We start from the raw sequence: 21,340 nt of genomic DNA on the forward strand, positions 1-21,340 counted from the left end.
TAAGAACAACTAATGAATACTTGCAGAATGGTTTACATGTTCAGAAGGACAAAAGAAGCTACTCATTGTAGCTGTATGAGTGGGTATTATTATTATTCCATTTTTAAAGCTGGAAAAATAGTTATAGTGAGGCAAGGTGACTTGCCCAAAACTTCAAAGGGATGACTGTCAGCATTACAGTGTAAGAGCTCCAGGTCTTGGTACCATGGCCAAATTTCTTCTCAGTACTGCTAGCAGGGACCTGGTAAACAAGAAATGAAATGTATACAGTGAATTTATAGAGGAGACCCAGACTGTGCTAAGATGGGAGATTGCAAGGCTGCAATTATATCAGGTGACAGGGCAATTTGCTAACATAAGGATTAAAGTTCCTACATTTCCTTCTTCCTAGTATATCTGCAGCAACTGTGCAATCTGCTTCTGAAGATCAGATATCTGCAGCCACAGATATTGCAAGATCCATTTATAAGGTGAGAAGAAAAGGTAACGTAATTGCAAGGATGAGTAATGCATAATTCCTGGTTCTGTGCTGGTGTCTTTGCTTGTTATGCGAAATTCAGGCCCTGCCCAGTGGTTCCACACGCTGCCTCGGCACACCTGCTCTATGACATTCTCCAAAAGTCACACTGTCATCCTAGGTAACCTCCAAGAGGTTTCTAAAGGGAAGTTGGCAACTATGGGGGAAAACATACAGTAAACTACACTGGGAAGTGGCCTGCACTGCACAGGACCTGGTTATACCAGCTGTGAGACGCACATAGAGAATTTTCAAAGACTTCTATAATCTCTGAGCAGATCAAGAGAATAAGGCAGCTCTGCAGCAGACAGAAGGAAGCCCACGGAGGACAGTAGATAGGCAAGGTTGCTAGAAGGTAGTTGCTGTGACAGTCGTGCTATTTATATTCATATTCCTATAAACAGGTAAAGGGTCTCCATTCCCCTCTCTAGTTGTATCCTTAAGAAAAAAGTTGCAGAATTACTGTCAGCACCAGCATACAGAATAGTACACAGAACAGTGTGAATTTACTGTTCACAGCAATACTAGCAAGATCCACAGCTTGTCAGCAAGGCAAAGGAACTCCCAAGAAGACAGAGATGCCTAAGGGAAGAACTGTTAAAAGACATGCCTTTGGACTTCCTCCAATATATAGCTGGACCTGGAATAACAGGAACAATATTTTCTAATTGGGATGGGCATGAATATCAGGGTGGGGAAGAACAAGATTGCTGCCATGTGCATCTTACTTCTGCCAGTGAATCATTCCTTTAATTTTCAGCTTCTGTGTCTTACACCCAATGTCTGAGAAGTCTGACACAGAAGGCTGTAGCTAATACAATTAAGAAGGGGAGACTGGGTGCTCTGCATGTGATTGGCAGTCATTGGGATCATCTTCTGTTGTCAGTATTCTTCTCCACTGAAATGTTCAATGATTCCCCAGGCGAGGTATGTCAAAACAACCACAGAGCTAATACAGACTCTGTATTTTTCTGCCTAGGAAACCAGGCACCGATATATGAAACACGTATCCAAGTCCACCTAAGCCTGCACACATTTTAAAGCCTTTTCATTCCAGAACAGTTTCCTCTCGAAAAGGGATTTGAATCCATAGATCTCAAGGCACTTCCCAAAACCAAGCATGCATCAGTATTCCTTATCTTGAAAAATAGAAGAGGGGCAAACAAGGGAAACAGCTCATCTGGGAAAAAAAGGCCATGGTCTTTAAGATACCAATTACACTGTGTGATGGATCTTGCTGCTTCTCACAAGGGACTTTCCTGAGACAGACAGATAGATAGACAGGTAGATAGATAGATAGATAGATAGATAGATAGATAGATAGATAGATAGATAGATAGATAGATAGATGATAGATAGATACCACTGAGCTGTTCTCCCCCTTCAAAGACATGACCTGTTGTATAAACACAGGAGTTTGTTAAGTTTGTTTGTTCATGTCTTGATGAATGTGTCATTTCAGAACATAGTTGTTCAGGAGCTCTAAAAGGAGTAAGCGGGGAAAGAATAAACTTCAGATGTTAACTGCTGTTTTGTATCTGAGTATTCATGAAGGAATCTAAAGCCAAAGCCAAAGAAAAGCATTTCCCATGGTTTGGAAATGTCTGGAGCAGGTAACCTTGGCCACATCATTCAGAAGTAAAGTTAGGCAGGGAAATAGACTGAGTTCCAAACCTCTCTTGTGACAAAGTTCCTTGAGCCGGAACCTTTCAATACTTAACTTCAGAACAGAATGTTCTGTTGAGAAGTTTTTCCTGACCCTGTTCTTTCAGTTGAAAGGATTATAGCAATGAATGCTGCATTCATAAAAAAAATTTAATACATGAATAACTCGTTGTTGAAACAGAAACTTCTCACTTGTCGAATAAGTCAACAGTGAAATTCTTTAGAAGAATTCTCAAAACTATTGTCTTCTCCAAAAAAAGGTGAATATTAGACCCACAACAGAGGTACCCACAGTGTGCATGAAGAAGGGAGGAACAGGTACACACATTGTGCAGGTTTATTCAGCCACACGGATGACTTAGAGTAATTAGCATTTAGAAATTCTTCAAGCTTATTCAGAATTCACTCGGCCTGTATTACAAAGATTTCCAACTATGGCAAACAATAATTTCAAGACTGGCAGAAGTCCTGGTGTTGATGTCACCAATAAGAACATGTCTGTCAGGTTAGTTTTATGTTGTTAAGGAAATAACTTTTGTCGCATTTTATTTCACTGCACGCTGAGGTTGAGCTGGTGCAGACATGCTTCTTTTGAAGAGGGGTCTGATGAATACAGGTTTACACCTTGACAACCTCTCTAGTGTATAAGCAAGTTTTTAGAGTTCAATGACTGCATTTGGCATATATAAAATTGCACAGTCAAATAATCTGGGTTCTCGAGTGCATCAGACTAAGATATGATGCAAAACAAAGCGAAGATTAACTATGTGTAAGACTCCAAATGACTTCTCATTATCTGATAGGAGGTGATAATATCTACAAAATAGGCTGGTATACAGTGCTCATTTCATCTCTATAGAATAATTTTTAATACTGTAGTATTTTTTAGTACTGTAAAACTTTGTTTCCTCATCTGTAAACATCCTTTTTTCTCTTGAGACTCCCAACAGTCAGAAGAGTGACTGTAACAAAATGGTTTGACTAGTGAGTGAAGGGTCTAGGGAGGGACCCTGGATTATTGGACAGAAAAAGCTGCCAGACCTGCTCAGTTGGCAAGAAAGGTTCTCACCTGCTTTTACAATTATACAAAGCCAGCATTCAAGGGCTTATCACTCTAGTGTCCAGTAAGTCTTTTACTTTGTTAAAAAGAAAAATGCCTCTAGCTGCCAGGTCATCTTCACAGCAGAATTTAAATGCAAAATCAAACAAATTCAGGCAGCCTCTTCTCTGGTGAAAACAAAGCCTGTAGCTACCAGCAGGGAGCCTAAACAATGGCTGTGAATGATCATTTTTCTGGTAACCCAAACGCCAGGTACCCTACTATGAACAACCTGTTTCTATAACAACAGGTAATAGGATTAGACTTGAAAGACTGGTTAAAATTCACAAGGAATTTAATAACTGAATCTCATTCTTACCAACCAGAACCTGTTTCATTAGAGGTTTTTTTCTGTTCGCTCTGAAAGCAGTAGCAACATTCACTATTGTCCCATTAGAAACAAGGTTGTACCCTTCATATTCTATTTTAATTTAATTTTTCCAACTCAAAATATTTAAAATTCCTGCATCAGATTTCCCTCAGAATTTTGGCATCCCACAGGAGGCAGACAGTTGCCAATATGCAGTGGTAAACTGGGGGTCACCAGCCGACTGACTGCAGTTCTCCCTTTCCTTCAGCCACAAGCTACAGGGGAACACATGCTTAAGACAGGCTCCTGGCAAATCCTTCCTGAAGCAGTAGCCTGTCAAAGTCTATCACAAACTTTTGCATTGCAAACTTAAGCTACACACTTTAGGGTCTGTGCAAAGGGAATGATTATTCCCAAGCTGTACAGAGAAGAGCATCAAATTGTCAGAGAGCATAAAGCTGTGGTTTTCCTTCCTCTTCCTATACCACCAAAAATTTATTTCTTCTCAAAAACACCTTCAAGTTGATTTTTCTGCAGGGTAGCTTATTATTAGCACTCTCTGAGGCAAGCTGCTGTGTCCAGAGTGCTCTCACATTACTAAGATCTTTCTGGTACTACAAATGGTTATGGAGAGAGAGAGATTATCTCATGCTGTGAATATACTTTGCTAAGTTTTAGCTACATACCAGAAGAATGAAGTTCTATTCAAGCAAATGTTCTCCAGCCATGTAAGGTAACCCCAAAGACATACACAAGGATATAGAGGCTGGATTTCTTACCCAGTCAGAATGATTACTCTTAAATCCAGGACTATCTAGCATCTCAGCTATAACAAGAAATGGAAATACAGAAGAAAACAGAATAATAGAATCATAGAATCAACCAGGCTAGAAAAGACCTCCAAGGTCATCAAGTCCAACCCTTGATCCAACACTGCTGTGGTTACTAGACCATGGCACTAAGTGCCACATCCAGTCTCATCTTAAAAACCTCCAGGGTCGGTGAATCCACCACCTCCCTGGGCAGCCCATTCCAATGGCTGATTACTCTCTCTGTAAAAAATTTCTTCCTAATATTCAACCTAAACCTCCCCTGGCACAATTTAAGACCATGCCCTCTTGTCCTAAAGCATTTCTTCCCATTAGAGCTCCCCAACTTGCCTCAGCAAACTGGACAGCTAGTTCAACACAGGGAAGCATTGCATGTCCAGAGTTCAAATGAACTACTTGTTTGCTCTCAAAATTACTTGAACTATTCCACTCTGGAAGAACTGGCACCCACACAATATCAGCTGTTACATTATTACACCAAGTGATCTGATTTTGTTTGAGAAGTCAAGAACTGCTTGTAAATAATTTGGTTCTGGTGGATTAAACTGACTGCTGAAACAATGTCAAAAATATTTTTCATGGCTTTGAATTTAAAAAAAGATGTTGCAGGGTCACTGAGACATTACATGCCACTGCCAGTTGCTGTGGTTGCCAGTAACTTAAAATACACTACTTTAACAAAGAAAGAATGTCTGCACATAATTTTCTTTATCTCATGTATTCTCCTTTACTCCTCTGCTTAAACTGATCCTTCTTTGTCTCTTTCTTCACAACTGTTCTCACATACATATTAATTTATTTGTTTCTTTCACACAAATACACACACTAGCTGTTCTCTTTTTCTATAGACACATTGATTTTTTTCTGCCTCCTCTTACAGTACCTCATACACCTTCATGGATATCTTCCTCTATCTCATACTCATACCTTTTTTCTCTCTTACAAAAATGTAGCGAACACCTGTGCATTCCTGCCTAATCTAGCATAATTTGGCTATAGTTTTAATTCCACTTACTACTCAAGTTCTTTATCAGTCTTTTTCTTTGATTTTCATTTGGAAATCCCAGGTGAATGAGCACTGATCATGTTCACTGCAGGCATGGAGAGCATGGCAACTGTGAGACACTCATGATCACAGTGGAGACGAACTCAAACGTCAGATTCACAGCGCAGATCCCTGAGCACAGGGCACATGGGCTCAGCATGATACTGGTGAGAAACAAGAACATTGGGGTAACTGGCTCCATGCAAGCACAGCTTGAGTGTCCCAGTAGTGCAGAGCTGGAAGTGGACATGCAGAGTTCAAGAGTGTGACTGTACGCAGCACCAGACAATCCACTTAAACCTAATTAGCTCAAGCTCAGTTCTGGCATTGCTAGTGACAGTGCCAATAAGTGGTGAGAGCATGACAGGGTGTTTATGGTCCTAGAAGGACAGGGGAGGGTGGAGCACAGACATAGACTCAGCAGCTGTTTGGAGCTGTGGAGCAGTGGCACATCAGCACCAGGGCTAGAGCCAGAAGCAAGGTGCCGCCAGCAGGTTTAGTAACTGGGCGGCAGAGCCAGTTGGGTTCTGCATTGTACTGAGCTAATTAGTCCCCACCCTCGGAGCCAGTGCCTTGTGCTTCCTGCACTGCTCAGTTCATGCTGCTGGGTGACCCTGTACTACATTCTCCAGCACATCCCAGATTACCCAGGTTTGCATTACACAAAACGTGGCATCTCCCCTTCTCTGTATGGCTGGGAGAGCTGTCTGAAAATCTACATTCATATCTAGAGATAACAAATGTCCATGTTTTTCCATGATACGGTCTCTTTTTCACTAAAACAGAATTCTCAGTAAGGAGATTTTGAGGATTTCTCCAGGGTTTCTGAAAGTGAAGTCATATCTATTTGTAAGTGACTGTGTTTCAATAGCTTTGCTGGGGCTGTTTTACACCAGAAATCCTGCAGGCACTTACAGCAGAACTACAGTGGCTTTGCAGCAAAGGAATTTTGAGAAGTGCTGCATTTACCATGTATGAGAATTGTTGTTGTACAGCTGCATTATGGATCTGATATCTCCAACAGAACCTGTTAGATGGACAGAATCCGGGTGAATAGCTGATTCGTAACACGCTGTAATGCCAAAGCAGCTAAGAAACACTGAATTCACTTCAATCATATACTGGGATTATTATTTAAGAGAAGTGCCAGGCAGGAGATCAGATATTTTGTGTAAGCATAAGACTTCCACATGTTACAGAATGCATGCAGACATATTCCTTCCTGGGAAACTCTGGAAAGAAATATGATAGATCCGTGCTTAGGAATCCAGCTTTAGAAAGGTGCTTAGGCTGGAATAGTGTTGCCAATTCAATAGACCATATTTGCCAATAATTTATGCAAACATAACATATGTGTTTTTATGTTCTGGAGAAAGCCAAGGTTTCCAGTTCTCTAAGTGGAGCTGACCCTGGAGATTCAGCTGTCAAATGTTTAAGGACACCACTCTGGCCCATCCCTAAAGCTCATATTAGACCACTTCCACCTAGATTTGTAACAACACATCAATAATCTGTTGAGGAGATAAGTAGTTAAATCCAGTGGACACAACCAACCTTATTTTCTTTCTGCTAAAAAAAAAAAAGGTATCTCTTTCTAACTGTTTGTTTCTTCTATGGGAACACCTCAACCACCCATAACTCAATTACAGTCTGTAGCATTTTATTGCAGAACACATGCCACCTTCTACTTCAAGCTGAGAAAGACCTAGACATAGATAAAACTCACCATCTCATTCTCTTCTCCCTGGTTAAGCTGTGCATAATGGTTCTTGGCAGGATTTTCCCCCATGAAATGATCCTCTGGAGACTTTCTAGAGCACCCTCAGGACAGGTCTTCAGCATAGTGTGCTTGAAATTCTACATTGAGGAAGTGCTCTAAGTACACACCTTCCTCATAACTCTGCTGAGTTTGAAGTATGGAGCTCCTCCCTCTCTGGGGTTAGCAGGTAACATTTATCCCTCCTCCCTCCATTCTGTTGTTGGAGTTTTGCAATTCTGAGAGTATGTGCAGAATTCACTCAAAAACACTGCAAGATAGAAAAAGTTCAATCTCACAAGTGTTTGCTACAATATGACTCTGGGTCATAACTCTGACAGGTGTAAGCAAGTGCTGTTGGCATGAAACTTTTAGGGGAGGGCAGGAGGGGAGTATTTTTTCTTCAAGAGATTATGGAATCACTGGAAACCAGGAGTGTGTCCAAATAAGAAGAAAATAGGCATTGCTGTTGTTAACACTCTTAGCAACCTGTCTGAACTAAGTGTCCAGCAGTGTTCCCCACATATGCCCTGGAAAAAAAACCAAGCTCTAGAATTGTAAACAAGGGCCCCAGTTTGTGCAGGTGGATTTATGCACTGACTCCGTGTCAGGATCCAGCTATGCAGGATCTGTAACCAGGTTGTTTATTCATTATCAAGAATATCATCATGGAATGCCTTCTGAACTCACCATATAGCTTTGGGAGACATCACTGAGGTTATTTACTCACTCCTGGGGGAACTGGAGTTTCCCACTAATGTCAGTGAGCTGGATATAGATGTCTCTGACCTTCAAATCAGAGCCAAAAGGAAGCTGGCAGGAAAACAACACTGAGGGTTTTACCAACTCCTTTTTTTTTTTTTTTTTTTTTTTTTTGCTACTATTGTCCTGCATTTGTTTATTAGTCTTGTGATTCATTCTCATTTCACTACTATTTCCTTGTACTTTGCTACTTTTTAAGAAGTTACACAACAAATATTTTAGGAATGAGGTCAGGAAAGGAAAACCTGTTCTTCCAGCATTAAATATGGTAAGAAAACTAAAATATTATTTATAGGGAAACTGAAACAGATCAAGAGGTATGGATTTAGTTCCTATTCCTTATGCATGTGGCATGGGCTTGTACAAGTCCCAGATAACTCAAGCACCAGGAAAGACCACTGCCTGTCCTTCAGTGGGCAGGCTCAGAGAAACTGAAATGGGAGAAATGCAGGGAAAAGAGATGGCAAAACAAGGGAGTTAGGTCAGTTAATATAATAAAAGTTGCTTATTGCTAATAATGTGAGCCGGGCACAGACCTGCAAACCAGATGTGCACAGCACAGGAACAGATGCGTTTGAAAATACTGCCAATGAGCAGGTGGCACTGGAGCCAAGTTATTTGGCCTTGACACCTACCACACTTCCAAAAGGAGCCCAGAGCAGAGGTTGGACTGAAAAGGATACAACTGTACTAAGCTGTGTTAAGGATGATTTATTGCATAAGATCAAGGGGGAACAAGGTGCTCTTCATACCCCAGCTACAGTGTTTCCTCTTCCTTCCTCCCATTGCAACTCTGAGGCTCGATCTGAGCCTCTCAACTTTTCATTTTGTTCTTCTGAGACCAAGCAAAGGGAACTCCAGGTGGTATACAAGAGTCACAATTTTCAAATAAAACTTAAAAAAACCCAATGCATTAAAGTCCATTTCTGATAAACCTGATTACATGGGAAAAATGAGCATTGGTATCTAGAAGCTATAACAGGCAGGAAACAACTGCAAAGGTACCTTTTCTAAGGCAGGCTGATGATTTTGGGAAATTACTCATTATTTTGGTGCTAGGGATGGAAAAGAGGAATGTCACACACGCTTTTTCTGCCTGGTCAGCTTTTGCTGCTTTCCCAAACATCAGCCTTGCTCTTTCTGGTGTCTGTAGCAGACTAAGGTGCAGCAGGGATCCTTGGCTGCCCTGTCACAGACACGAGAGATGAGCTGCGTGCAGAGTATCCCAGCAAACCAGGGTCTCCAAGGAAGAACCAAGACTCATACAATCTTTTCACTATTTAAAGGTTTATTCCAGCTCCAATTGACAATCTGTGCTCCTACAGAACACCCTTATAAGGGTATTTATCTTTGCGACTGAAAACCAAGAAAAAACAGATTAAAGGTGTAAAATTTTCATCATTTCCATAGTTTGACAACCTCTTATAATATTTCATCAAAATCTGGTAATCCAGATCCAAAGAAGACAGTGACATTTGCTCATTACCTTAAGCAGGTTCACCATCTCCTAGAGAAAACACTTCTAAAGCATTCAATTCTCCTGAATTGAAACATTTAGTTGTATGACGCTCTCTGCTGTTCAGAGTAAGAATTACTCTCTATTTATGTTTATACATAAAAAGTTATTTGTAACATGTCCTATGAAGTATAATCATTCTTATTTTTCAATTGAAACTTGCCTTAAAAAAATCAGGTATAATAACAAGTAAAACTGGTCAAGCCAAAATACAAAAGCAAAGGTTTAAAATATAGTCTCTTAAACTTATAAATACATAAATAGTTGAAAAGTAGGGAAGCAAGAGGCAAAAACATGTGCTCACCTCATCCCAACAACTTTTATCTCAGTCCTGAAAACACACATATGTAGCATGTCATCCTTGTGCAATTTATTTTTCTTTGAAAAATCCCACAATATAAACAGAAGCCTGACTTCTACAACACCTCAAACCTCATTTTTGGTTTCTCAGCATGTGACACACAGTTCTGGCCACATTACAGAAAGGAGAGCACTGAGAAGAATGACAAATGAGCCCTTAAATATGGAAGAGCAACTTAGGGTTGTTTTATTTAGAGGGGGGGGGGGCGGGGGGGGAGGAGACTGAGAAGAGACATGGCAACAGTTTTCAAACACATCATTGGAGAAAATATCCATGTTCACTGTTGATAGAGTTAATGCGCTGCAGGAAAGACTCAGATGAGGCACGAGGGAATATTTTCAGCAGTGCCATTGCCAGGTGAACACTCCAACACCTGTGGTCTTTAGGGACAGGTGTGGCATGCAGTGCTAAGAAATTACCTAACCAGGGCTGATCCTGTGTGAGGACAGACCGACAGATCTGATGAACTCTCCCAGTGCATCCTCCGCCTCCCACTTCAATGTGGTCCCGCCGGAAAAAAAACCCCAACAGCCCACAAAAGCCCTCTAGGAAACACCTTGTGTTTTCCAGCTTTCAAGGCAGCACTGCTGCCCATGTCAAGCACTCTCCAAGGTCAACAACTGGGGACTCGTATAAGACTTTTATTTAAACAGGGTGTAAAACCCCGGTACCACCAGATGCCTCCACCGAGGGCTGGGCTTCCCCTCACCACCCGGGGACTCGTATGAGACTCTAATTTAAACAGGGTCTAAGACGCTGGTACCACCAGATGCCTGCACTGAGTGCTGGGCTTCCCACCACCACCCTCCCCAACCCGGCCCACCCCGGCCTTGGGGGTGCTGGGGGTGCCCTGGGCAGCCACGGGCACATGGGCGAAGTGCCGAGGGTAGCCCTGACACCGCTGGGGTGAGGGGGCACAGAGACGGGGGGGGGGGGTGAGGGGGGATCCATGACTCCGCTGTAGGTGATCCATGACCCCGCTATGGGGGATCCGTGATCCTGCCGTGCCGGATCCATCCCGACTTTCCGCTCCCGGCCACGCAGCCCCCGCGGTGTTTCATCAAAAACCCTCCCTCCCTGGCCGCCGCGGTGCCCGGAACCTTTGGACAGGGAGGCGCGGTTTCCAGCCGGGCAGGGCGCGGGGAGCCCGGAAGCGGCTCCCCCTGCCCTTGCCCTCTTCCCGGCCGCCCGGGCCGCTCCCGGTCCTTCTCGGCCCCTCCCGGCCCTCCCCGGCTCCCAGGATGTGGCGGACGCGGGCGGCGGCGGCCTGGTAAGCGGGACGGGTCAGGGCGGGCTCGGCGGGTTGCCGGCGGGCCTGGGCCCCGCGGGTCGGGGTGCCCGGGGCGGGAGTCACGGGGCGGACCCGGGGCTGTCCCGGGGGTCGGTACCGCCGGGCGAGGCATTCCCTGCCCTGCAGCTCCCCGGGCACCTGCGGGAGGTGGTGCATGTGGAAGGGAGCTGCGTCTCTCGCATTCTCGTCCTGGGGAGCTCGGGCCACCCTTATGTCCAGGCATTTTTCCGTCCCTGCATCCCGCTTGTTTTCCACCTTTCTCCTGCACCATTCCAGACAGGAGCAGGGAAACTGAATGGCCGGCAGTAGCACGATGTCCCATGGTAGGTTTCATAGAATCACAGAATGGGTTGGGTTGAAAGGGGACCTTGGAGATCAACCAGTTCCAACCCCCATCTGGGAGCAGCAGTAGGAAAACAAACGTTGTCTAGTGCTGAATGAGAAAATGCCACAGTGCTTTTTGCTGAGTTTCCTTTGCTTTGTAATCACAGGTGTAACAGGCCACTTTTTCTTGTTTTACAAGACATAATCCCAGGGCAACATAAGAGTAGTCAGGTTGCAGGCCTGTAATCAAATAGATTCTAATGCCAGAGCTAAACATGTCTGGAAGGCTAATATTTGTTGTTAAAAACAGCTTTCCAGAGGCTTTAAATTTGGAACTCATTAAGTACTTGATTTAATAGCATATTGTGGTATGGTTTTCAATCTAACTGCACTGTTGTTCAATGAAGATTTGAAGGTGTTCTTTTTGTCAGTGTTCATCAGGAGTTTTTAGCAGTGGGAGGAGAGAAAAAGAAAGAGGAAGTTTGGTATAATGGAAGAATAGTGGGGTTTTTTTTAATTATTTATAAGATTTCATACTAATTAAAGGAGACTGGGTTTGAAATATGCATACCACTCAAAAGGCAATTGTTGATTGAGTTCTTGCCTTAAGACTATGAGATGGAATTCAATTTTTCCTTCAGTTTAAACATACAGACTGAATGCTGTCAAACACAGTGTGTTCTAAAAGAACAGTCACAGAGAAGAAAGTTACATAATATTACACAAAATGCCTTTAGCCCAGGTGAAGACAAATAATGAGGAGTAGCTGCCATAGAATGTGCTACCACAGGTCTCTGCTGAAAATATTAAATATTTGGGTAATGAATTTCAAGACCATAGCTTCACTCATATTTTGCATCCAGTAAATGATTTAATATTAACCATTCTGATATGATGGTGGGACTAAAAACATTACAGAAGAAATTGTTTTTTCCAGAGCAGTTGTCTTTTCCCTAAACTAACCAAACTACCCCCAGATGTTGAAGTGTGCAGAATAGCGTAATTGAAAATACACAAGGAGCTTTATCCCAGGCTGAGTGTTTAATGTAGGCAGGGCAGGACCAATGTGGTTCCTGTGTTTCAATGTGTGCATTTCATGGCTGAGCTCTGTTTTCAGAGTCAGATTTTCCAGACTGAAATTTTCCCTCCTGCATAAATCTCAGTTCCTTCATGAAGGCATCAACAAACATGGTGCAGCCATCTCCAGAAGTAATGTTGTCTATGCACAACCAAAGACAAAACCATAGTCCTGTAATCCCAGAACTGCAGTGTGTTAGAGTGAAAGGAACTGAAAGATGTCGTTGAGTACATCCTTTCAACCCAAAGCAGAATCTACTTTGCCAAAATAAGACAAATGTATTCTACAAAGGATTTTTTTCTTTGTATTGTTCCTTTGAAAATCCTCTACAAACCAAATGTTCTTTAAAAGTTCTTTTAGAGAATAAGATAGACCAAACTGTTTTCTTGTATGTTGCAAATCTTCTGTGGACTTTAATTCTGTTTGCCCAAACTGTGTTTTACCACAGACATGTTACGTGCCTTATTTCAGTGTGGAAGTTAAATTGAATTCATAACAGACCGTATAAATGGTATATAAGGTTTTTGTTTCTGTAATCACTAGAAATTCCATACCCATTAACGATGTTTACAGCTTTTTATTTTCCTGGTACATACCAACGATGGCTGGAGATTGTACATTCAGGGTGATATAAGATTAACTGTAACCAGCTAAAATGTAATGTGAATTGCTTCTAAAGAGGTGTCTGAGTTAATGGTGTGTTGAAGAAACCAGTTTCTTAGAGCTTTTATTTCTTTCTTTTAGTGTCATCTGCCGAAGTCTGGCAAATAGCAGCTGTGGAATAAAGAGAAAATCGCCGCTTCAAAACCTGCATCTTGTTTGCCGCAGTATACATCATCCCTACTATCCAAGTTCAAAGTTTCAAAGACCTCCTTTAAGGATATCCATTCAGCTGTTCTCTTCTCTTAATCGTCTTCCCCTTCGCAAAACAAAACTTTTAAATGTAAAATATGGATACCAGTTCCACAGGAACTTTTGGCTGGCTAGACTGGCGTCCAGGCTTCTCAAAGTTCGCTATCTTATATTAGGCTCTGCAGTAGGAGGTGGTTATACAGCCAAGAAGGTATTTATCTCTGGAAGCTATTTTTTGCATTTTTTTCTTTTTTATTACATACTTCAAAACAGTAGTTCTTGGTATAGCCACAGAAATACAAAATGTCATTGTTTGGTTAACTAATGACAGTAAAGATGAGTGAATATGGAAAACATTGTTTTGGAGAACTACTGTAGACTTTAAAAGATCCAAGTATTACTCATATCTAAAGATGATGGTTTAGTATGTTTTATACGTAGGTATAACTTTTCAATAGATTGCTCATAAGCTTCTCTATGTACATTTCTTTTTCTATTTCTACCATTTTTTTTTTCCTTTTTGTGTTAGACATATGATCAGTGGAAGGACATGATGCCAGATCTCGATGACTATAAGTGGATTGTTCCTGACTTCGTTTGGGAGCTTGATGAACTGATCGACTTCGGTATCACAAAACATGTTGTTACTCTATCTAAAGACTGGCACGTGTAAAACTTAAACATAAGAGCATAGGTCCTCACCAGGCTCCAGGAGTAACTTCTTAGCTGTAATTTGACTGAACTTGTATGTTTAAACTTTGATGTGTGTCTCACCAAGGTATTTGTATGAGTGTGTTTGTAGGAAGAAGTTATGCATTGTTTAGCATGGATTTTCCATAATTCATCTTTTCATTTGAGAATGTTCTTGGTCCTTTCATAAGGCCATATAATCCTATTATTGAAAGAAGACTTGCAGCATGATCAAAGGGACTTACACAGGTTTTGGTAGTATTGTGCATGAAGTTCTTTCTTTCTATGTGAATGACACAAGTGAAGATATAAGTAGATAAGTAAAAAATATGCGTGAGTAAAAGACCAGTTGAAAAGGCAAATAGTGAACCTCCCTGTCTGCAAAATTAGCTTGAGGATACAGAAGAAAAGAAAATGAAAAATATAGACTCTTGTTTTCCTGAACCTTCAGGTTACAGTAGAGGTTTTTGCATATTTTCAGATGAAAGATTAAAATCTGAAAATCAAGCACTGGCTTCTGATATATGCAGGGTAGAAAGGTGGTGTTCTTTTTTTAAAAAATCATCTATGAAGATTTTACTATGTAGAATCATTGTGTTGGAAGGGACCTTAAAGATCATCTAGTTCCATGCCATGTATGAGCATTACATAAATAAATGCAGATTGAATAACTGAAACAAATGTTTTCTTGTTCCTATTGCTAGTGGACACTACATTTTTATAGTACTTTAAAGCTAATAATTTGACTTTTTTAAGGGATTACAAAATTGGTTTATTATGAGATTGAAAACTAAGCCTTTCTTAAAATGTTCAAGACGTGATCATAGTTAGAGTTCTGTGTAATTTTAAAAGGTCCTCTACAAAATACATGAGAGATAATGTATGAAATGTGGTGAAATGCAGCAGTAATTTCTAGGTAATTATAAAGTACCTGAGGCAACTAACTTATCAGGAAGTTCAAAGTCTAAAAAAGCAATTGGTTTTTCTGATCTGATAATCTTTCCCAACACTAGTGGGGGGAGGTGTACGTGGGAAGAAACTTCTTAATTCTTTTTTTAAAAAAGAAAAAAGCTACATCCTGAAACAGTTGCTAGGTTTTACAGCCTAAGCCATTTTTGTTCACAAAAAAAGTGGGAAAAAAAAACCCCTACTCACTAACTGTTGTACTGTTTTCCTAGAAAAGCTTATCAAAGCCCTCCCTGATGCAGATGACCTTGCCAAACTTCTGCCTGACTTTGACAAGATTGGAGAGAGCTTCGCTTCACTGAAAGGATTTCTATCTCCTGGTGAGAACAATTTTTTAGCTTAGTTTTAATTTTAAAAGCATAACCTATTCAAGATGAGGGTGCAGGTTTGTCCTTAGACACTAAAAGAAAGTGGATCCTGAAAATGTATGGTTTCATTGAATATCTCTTCTGAAAGTGTTATGGATACAGGTAAGTGTAATATATTTTTAAAAGCAAGAATTCTAGTAGCAAGTCCAGAGAACCAAAATGTGAAATTGAATAGCAAACTAGAATTCTTGTACAACTGTAACAGATTGAAAGCTTGATTCCTTCAGTGAGTCAGAGAAGCTGGATATGACCAGCTAGAACTTGGTGGAAGTGAGTGGCACTGGATAGTAACAATATCACAGCTGTTACAGGAGAAATGAGTTGGATTATTAAGAATGAAGGTTCTTAATACTGCAGGCATGTGAAATAAGAAATTTGTAACAAAAGTATTTTTTTGGGTTGAATTTGGATTGAATGATATTTTCCATCTGGACATGGCCCCAGAACTTTCTTGGAGATTTGGATTAGGTAGGGGCTGCATTTCAAAGGAATAGGTAGGAGTTTTAAATTCTTCACAAAAGACATGGGAATGTTCTGTCTATTCAGTGTACCCAGGCAGTTGCAGGTTTTCATGCTTTGGGAGACTTAAATGAGACATTTCTATCAGTGGTCTTTTTAAAACTAAGAAATTACTGATTTGATCATCATATCTGACTTGCTAATGAGCACACCCAGTCATTCTTGTAATAAAGTGCAAGATTATTCCTATTATATACCTTAATAATTATCAAACCACATAAATTTGTATTCGTGAAAGGTGATATCTGTAAGGTGTTATTCTTCTAAGTGTTTGTAAATATTTTCATATCATTGTGCATAAGAAGTGTGTTTTGTTTCTTTAAAGTACTGTCAATGGAAGAATTAATTTATTAATCCTACAAACTCAGCAGGAGCCTAGGTAGGGACCAAGCTCAGCAGAGAGACAAGTAGATTACCATCTCCTATGTATTTTTGCTGTTTAAAATTTTGAGAGATTAAAGTTGTGTTGTTATTGACTGGTATCGTGAGATGTCACCTATTATTTGATATTATACTCACACAGGCATAGTGGCCATTTATGATTGTGTGGTCCTCCAAATGAGACAAAGATCCCTCATCTTTATTTTGCATTTTGTTTTGTATTTATAATTTTTATTTCCCCTCTTCTGCTGATTTTTCACAGGTTACAATTTGGTTAGTGAAGTCATAGGAGCTTCTGATCTACTTCTGTTGTTAGGTGTGTAAAAGCCCTTTTTCCTGCCCTTAACCTGCTTTTTTAAAACAAACTTTAAAAGCTCTACTGTACTAAGAGGAGTGAATATCAATATAGACACAACTATTTACAGCAATTTAATATTGATTTACAAATACTTTCCAGCTATTTTAAAAATGCTTCATAGAATTATAAAATATGCTAAGTTGGAAGGGACCTGTCAGAATCATTGAGTCCAACTCATGGCCCTGCACAGGACACCCCAAGAATCACACCATGTGCCTGAGAGTATTGTCCAAACACTTCTTGAACTCTGTCAGGCTCAGTGCTCTGACCACTTCCCTGGGGAGCCTGGTCAGTGCCCAACCACTCTCCAGGTGAAAAATCTTTTCCTGACTTAGATCCTCCCCTCTGACAATGAATAGATTAACGATTGATATATGTCTGCCACAGTCCTTAGCAGATGCTTTTTATTTCAGGCTTTATCCAGAGGCTTCTTTTTAAAATCTAGGTCATTACAATAGGAGAGTTGCTTTTTTTTTTCTCGTTACCGTAACACCAGTGGAATTTGTATTATCCTTCTGTGTTTTTCAGAGTTAATTTTACAATATTTTGAGAACTTTTAATAGTCTAACTGAAGCTGCCTACTGCCTTGTGATATAACTAATCTGAGTCACAATCTAGGTTAAAAAATTTCAGATGAGTTTTAAACTGATTTTCTTCTTCAGTTTCTTAAGATTAATCTTTTTTTATAGGAACTTCAAAGATTATTGAATTACTCATTCAGAGAGGTTGAAGCTTTAATTTTATGGTAGGTGTAGTTTGAGAATTTTTAAGTGCCTTTTGCATCTTATGAGTTTCTTTAATTATGTTGTAGGTGCTCCAGGAGAAACAGCATTCAGGGCTACTGACCAGGGCTATGACAATGACAAACAGTTCAAGAAGGTAATTACTCACTTGCAAAACTGATAAATGGGTATTTATTTTTTGAAACTGCATCAGTAGCTAGTTGCAGATTTTATTTGAAGCACCTTGAAAAGAATTTATCATTGAAAATTACTTGAGTATGCATTACTGCTTATCATATATATAAACAGTGCAGTGATAATAAATATTGTGGTGTAAGGAAATTTGAGGCAGTCCTAAAAATCTTTAGGAATTGCATTATTAAGAAAATCAGGGGTTTTATAAAAATGTGATTTTAGGTATTTTATGTGCATTTGTAATTTTTCAGGGCATGTTCTCAGTGGCAGTTGAGTTTCTAGCTTATTACAGAAATTGGTTTAGGCTTTTATAGTTATTTTTAAGCATTTCTGCTTGCAACCTCATTTGTGTTGACATTTTCATAGCTGTAATTCTTACTTAACAATTCCTGTCTTAATAAAGAATTTCCATTTCTTAAAGCAATCTGTTTTTTACTTTATCTAGATAAAGCATACATGACATTTTTGTTACTATTCTCTGGGGAAAAAAGTTAATGTATTTTGATAACTTAAAGGTTTAGCATTTATTTTTTTTTGTTTTCATGAGCAGTAGATCTTGTTTCTGTTAAATTCCTAAATTGTCATGTTGCTCATTCTTTAAAGGCTTTTTGTTTTTTCTCATTTTGTTTTTAAAAATTCTTTTAAAAATGGAAGGAAAGCAATATATATCAGGGAATTTGTAAATAATCATACAGTTATTTTTGCAACTGAAAATGTCTGAACTGGGGCTTTTCCATAAATGACTTTTCTGTATATGCAGGCATGTATACATTTATTCTACTTTAATACTGCATGACAATGTATAGTGAAACCTGTACGAAGCTCACATCTTACTACCATTTTTTTCCCTTATAGAATAGTGATGAATTTCTACATGCTTTTTATTTCCCATTTGTCTGCAAACTGTCCATTGATATTATTTTATTTTCTCTTGAGTGATTGCTTAGCACAGGTTTCACTGTATAAAACATAAAATATACCTTACTATTGATTTGTGAAGAAGTGGCCATCTGAGTTTATTGTCTTTAATAACTAAATTAACTGAAATTTTTACTGAATACCAGTAGTACCATTAAAACTTGTTATTATCCTGTATTTTTTTTTTGATGCAGTGTCATCTGCATTTTAATGTTGCCAACAAAACTTTGGCTATGGTATGGAAAATATCTACCCATATGAAATCAGTATGATTTAGAAAATTTAGTCTGGTCTACTGATTTTTGTTATTCCAATCATATCCAATATGTTGTGCTTAGAAACTGTTGGTTTACTAATTAATATGATCCATTTTTGTCAGAATATTTCAAACAAGTCACATATGAATACCTAACAAAACATAATCATTGTTTGTTGCTGGGCAAAAATATTATTTTCAAGACAATGGATTAGATGGCCTTTTTACATTCAATGCTTACCACTGTCCACCAATACTAGTTTAAGAATTGTGATTGTATGGATGCATAAAATGCTGTAGTGTGGTATTAAATGTGTCTGAGCTTACTTTCTTTGTTTTGTTGTGAAGAGATTAGTAACTGATAAAGGAATCTAGGAATTGCTTATTGGGAGAAACCTTCTGGAGAATTGTTATTGGGCATGATCCTCAGATGGGTCTCTAAAAACTTTGAGTAGAATGAATGAGAAACCCGTTACTTTGCAAAGTAACTGAGTGAGTGAAATGTGCCCTGAACACCGAATCAGACTGTACTGCTTCCTGTCAGCTAATGTGTTTACCTCATAATCTCTCACTTAATCCAAAAGGTACCATATTTTTAGAAGAGAATTAAATTAAGTGTGGAGTGTTCAGATAGTAATTTAAATAAATGGAGTTTAAATCTCTTTTTACCTGGATTAAAATCTCATGCCCTGAAGAACCTGCTGCACTCTTGAGGAGTTGGCAGCATGTCGTTGCCTCGCTCGGCCCGCACTGGGTCACCTCCGTCAGTGGAAGAAGCAGCACAGTGTCCCACAGCCCTTCACTACAGCTACTGCTGGAGAGGGAAAAAGAGACTTGAGTAACGAATATCACTTGACTGTGATCTGTTTTATTTTTTTAAAAAACATCCTATTCTTTTCGTTCTCGCAAGTTGCTCAATAAAATTTCCATAATTTTCTCTTTTTTATTAATAGGACCATTATATTCCCAACTTAGGTACTCTGGATAAAACTATGACATTTATTCAGATTTTTAAAAATTGGCCTCTTTACCCTCCTTATCATTTTCATACCTTTGCATTGCTTTTAAATTAAAGAGAGAGTCATACTCAGCTGAAGTACATTATATTAGCTTTTAATGTCAAATAATGGAGGGGAATTTTAAAGTACATGCGGGAACAATGTCAGCACTCGTTTTGTTTTTCTGTTTTTTTTTTTTAATTTATTTTGCACTTAGATATCATTGTGACTTTGCAGGGTTTATCTGAATGGGTCTGTCAACTATTTTTATTCCCCTTTACGTTGTTTCTTTGACAATTAAAAGAATAAATAAAATGATTGTAAAGAACTTGATTTTTGAAATCGCATTAATGGATTAAGTGTTGATTTTTCTAGATGAAATTCTTGAAAATAAACCTAGTTTTACACTAGAATGATTGATTTTGGTGGAGGGGACACACAGTGTCCAAAGAGAGAGATGTAAATATTTTTGTTTGTGTCTTGATTCTTAGCAGCCTGGGTGTTGTGTGTATAGTTCTGTGCTATTTAAAGTTCTCAATTTTTAATATTTTTATATTTTTTATATTTTTATATATAAAAATATATACATATAATTTTTATATTTTTAATACAGTGATATGAATTAAGAAATAGAATATAAAGGAAATAATATTAATAAGATTACTGACTGATATATACAAAGAAGAAAGGATTACAGAGAAGCCTTTTAAATCACTTTATTTTTTATTTGAATATTTTATTAAATGGGTAACTATAGTTGAAAAGGGCTTTTCATACTTTACTATGGAATAAGATTCACATGTACCAGATGTCTTAGAAAGTAATTGGTCAATAAATAGTTAGATTTGGTGACTTGAAACATTTGTTGTGTTTCCTGTTCAAATGCTAAAAGGCCTTTGTGGCCTTTGTGGCAGATTTTGTTCAGTGTTTTTTCTTGCATTTTTTTGACTCGTAACAATGTTTAAATAGACTGTGTCAGGTCATATTGAGAGTTTCCCTGTTTGCAATAATGGCAAAATATTATTGTTGTTCTGCAGATATTAAGTATAGCTCTGAGACTCTCTCTCCTTGCTGCTGTATAGAAATGAAATCTTTCGCCTGGTTCCTGGCGCTGCTCTAATGCATTTGCTAGTCTGGCAATAGAGACATTTATTAAATCTTAAAATGGTTCAGTAAAATACAAATGAGAAGATTTTTCTGTATTTGAAATGATACAAATCACTATTTAACAAACGTTTATATTTGGTCATTTGGTTGTCTCTCTCCTTTTTGCATTTTCTCCTGTGTTGTTTATCCTTATGTGTACATGCCTGTGTATGTATTTCATGCAACAAATGTATAACTTGATCATAGATGTCTTGAATCCTTACACCAAAGTTCTATTTCAGGGTTTGTTTTCATTCCTGAAGTACATTTTTGAAACATTTCATTTCACTGCATGTTTTCTTAAAATATGATGTATTATTTTGTAAACAGGATTATTTAAATAGTTCATTAATCCTTTTGTCTGCATTCTCTGAAATAACCTGTTTGTAAAATTATGGTAGATACTGACATGATATT

The 21,340-nt window shown here is 38.9% G+C and overlaps 2 protein-coding genes across 5 annotated transcripts in view; one reads left to right on the plus strand and one right to left on the minus strand.

Moving 5' to 3' along the window:
* Window positions 1-7,255, minus strand: part of ATP13A4 (ATPase 13A4) — a 38,886-nt gene extending 31,631 nt beyond the window's left edge. The window contains exon 1 of the mRNA XM_064666263.1: window positions 7,193-7,255. Coding sequence (XP_064522333.1) covers window positions 7,193-7,255 — 63 coding nt within the window. The remainder of the gene's footprint in view (window positions 1-7,192) is intronic.
* A 3,727-nt stretch (window positions 7,256-10,982) lies between these two features.
* The window catches only part of OPA1 (OPA1 mitochondrial dynamin like GTPase), a 56,158-nt gene continuing 45,800 nt past the window's right edge, over window positions 10,983-21,340 (plus strand). For 2 of the 4 annotated variants that reach the window (XM_064666267.1, XM_064666269.1), the window contains exons 1-6: window positions 10,983-11,131; window positions 13,299-13,617; window positions 13,936-14,032; window positions 15,275-15,382; window positions 16,593-16,646; window positions 17,500-17,567. In XM_064666267.1, coding sequence (XP_064522337.1) covers window positions 11,103-11,131; window positions 13,299-13,617; window positions 13,936-14,032; window positions 15,275-15,382; window positions 16,593-16,646; window positions 17,500-17,567 — 675 coding nt within the window. In that variant the 5' untranslated portion in view covers window positions 10,983-11,102. The remainder of the gene's footprint in view (window positions 11,132-13,298; window positions 13,618-13,935; window positions 14,033-15,274; window positions 15,383-16,592; window positions 16,647-17,499; window positions 17,568-21,340) is intronic. The other 2 variants (XM_064666268.1, XM_064666270.1) reach the window with 1 other exon arrangement.

The sequence above is a fragment of the Pseudopipra pipra genome, chromosome 10 (genome assembly GCF_036250125.1).
Source record: "Pseudopipra pipra isolate bDixPip1 chromosome 10, bDixPip1.hap1, whole genome shotgun sequence".
Classification (NCBI taxonomy): Eukaryota; Metazoa; Chordata; class Aves; order Passeriformes; family Pipridae; genus Pseudopipra; species Pseudopipra pipra.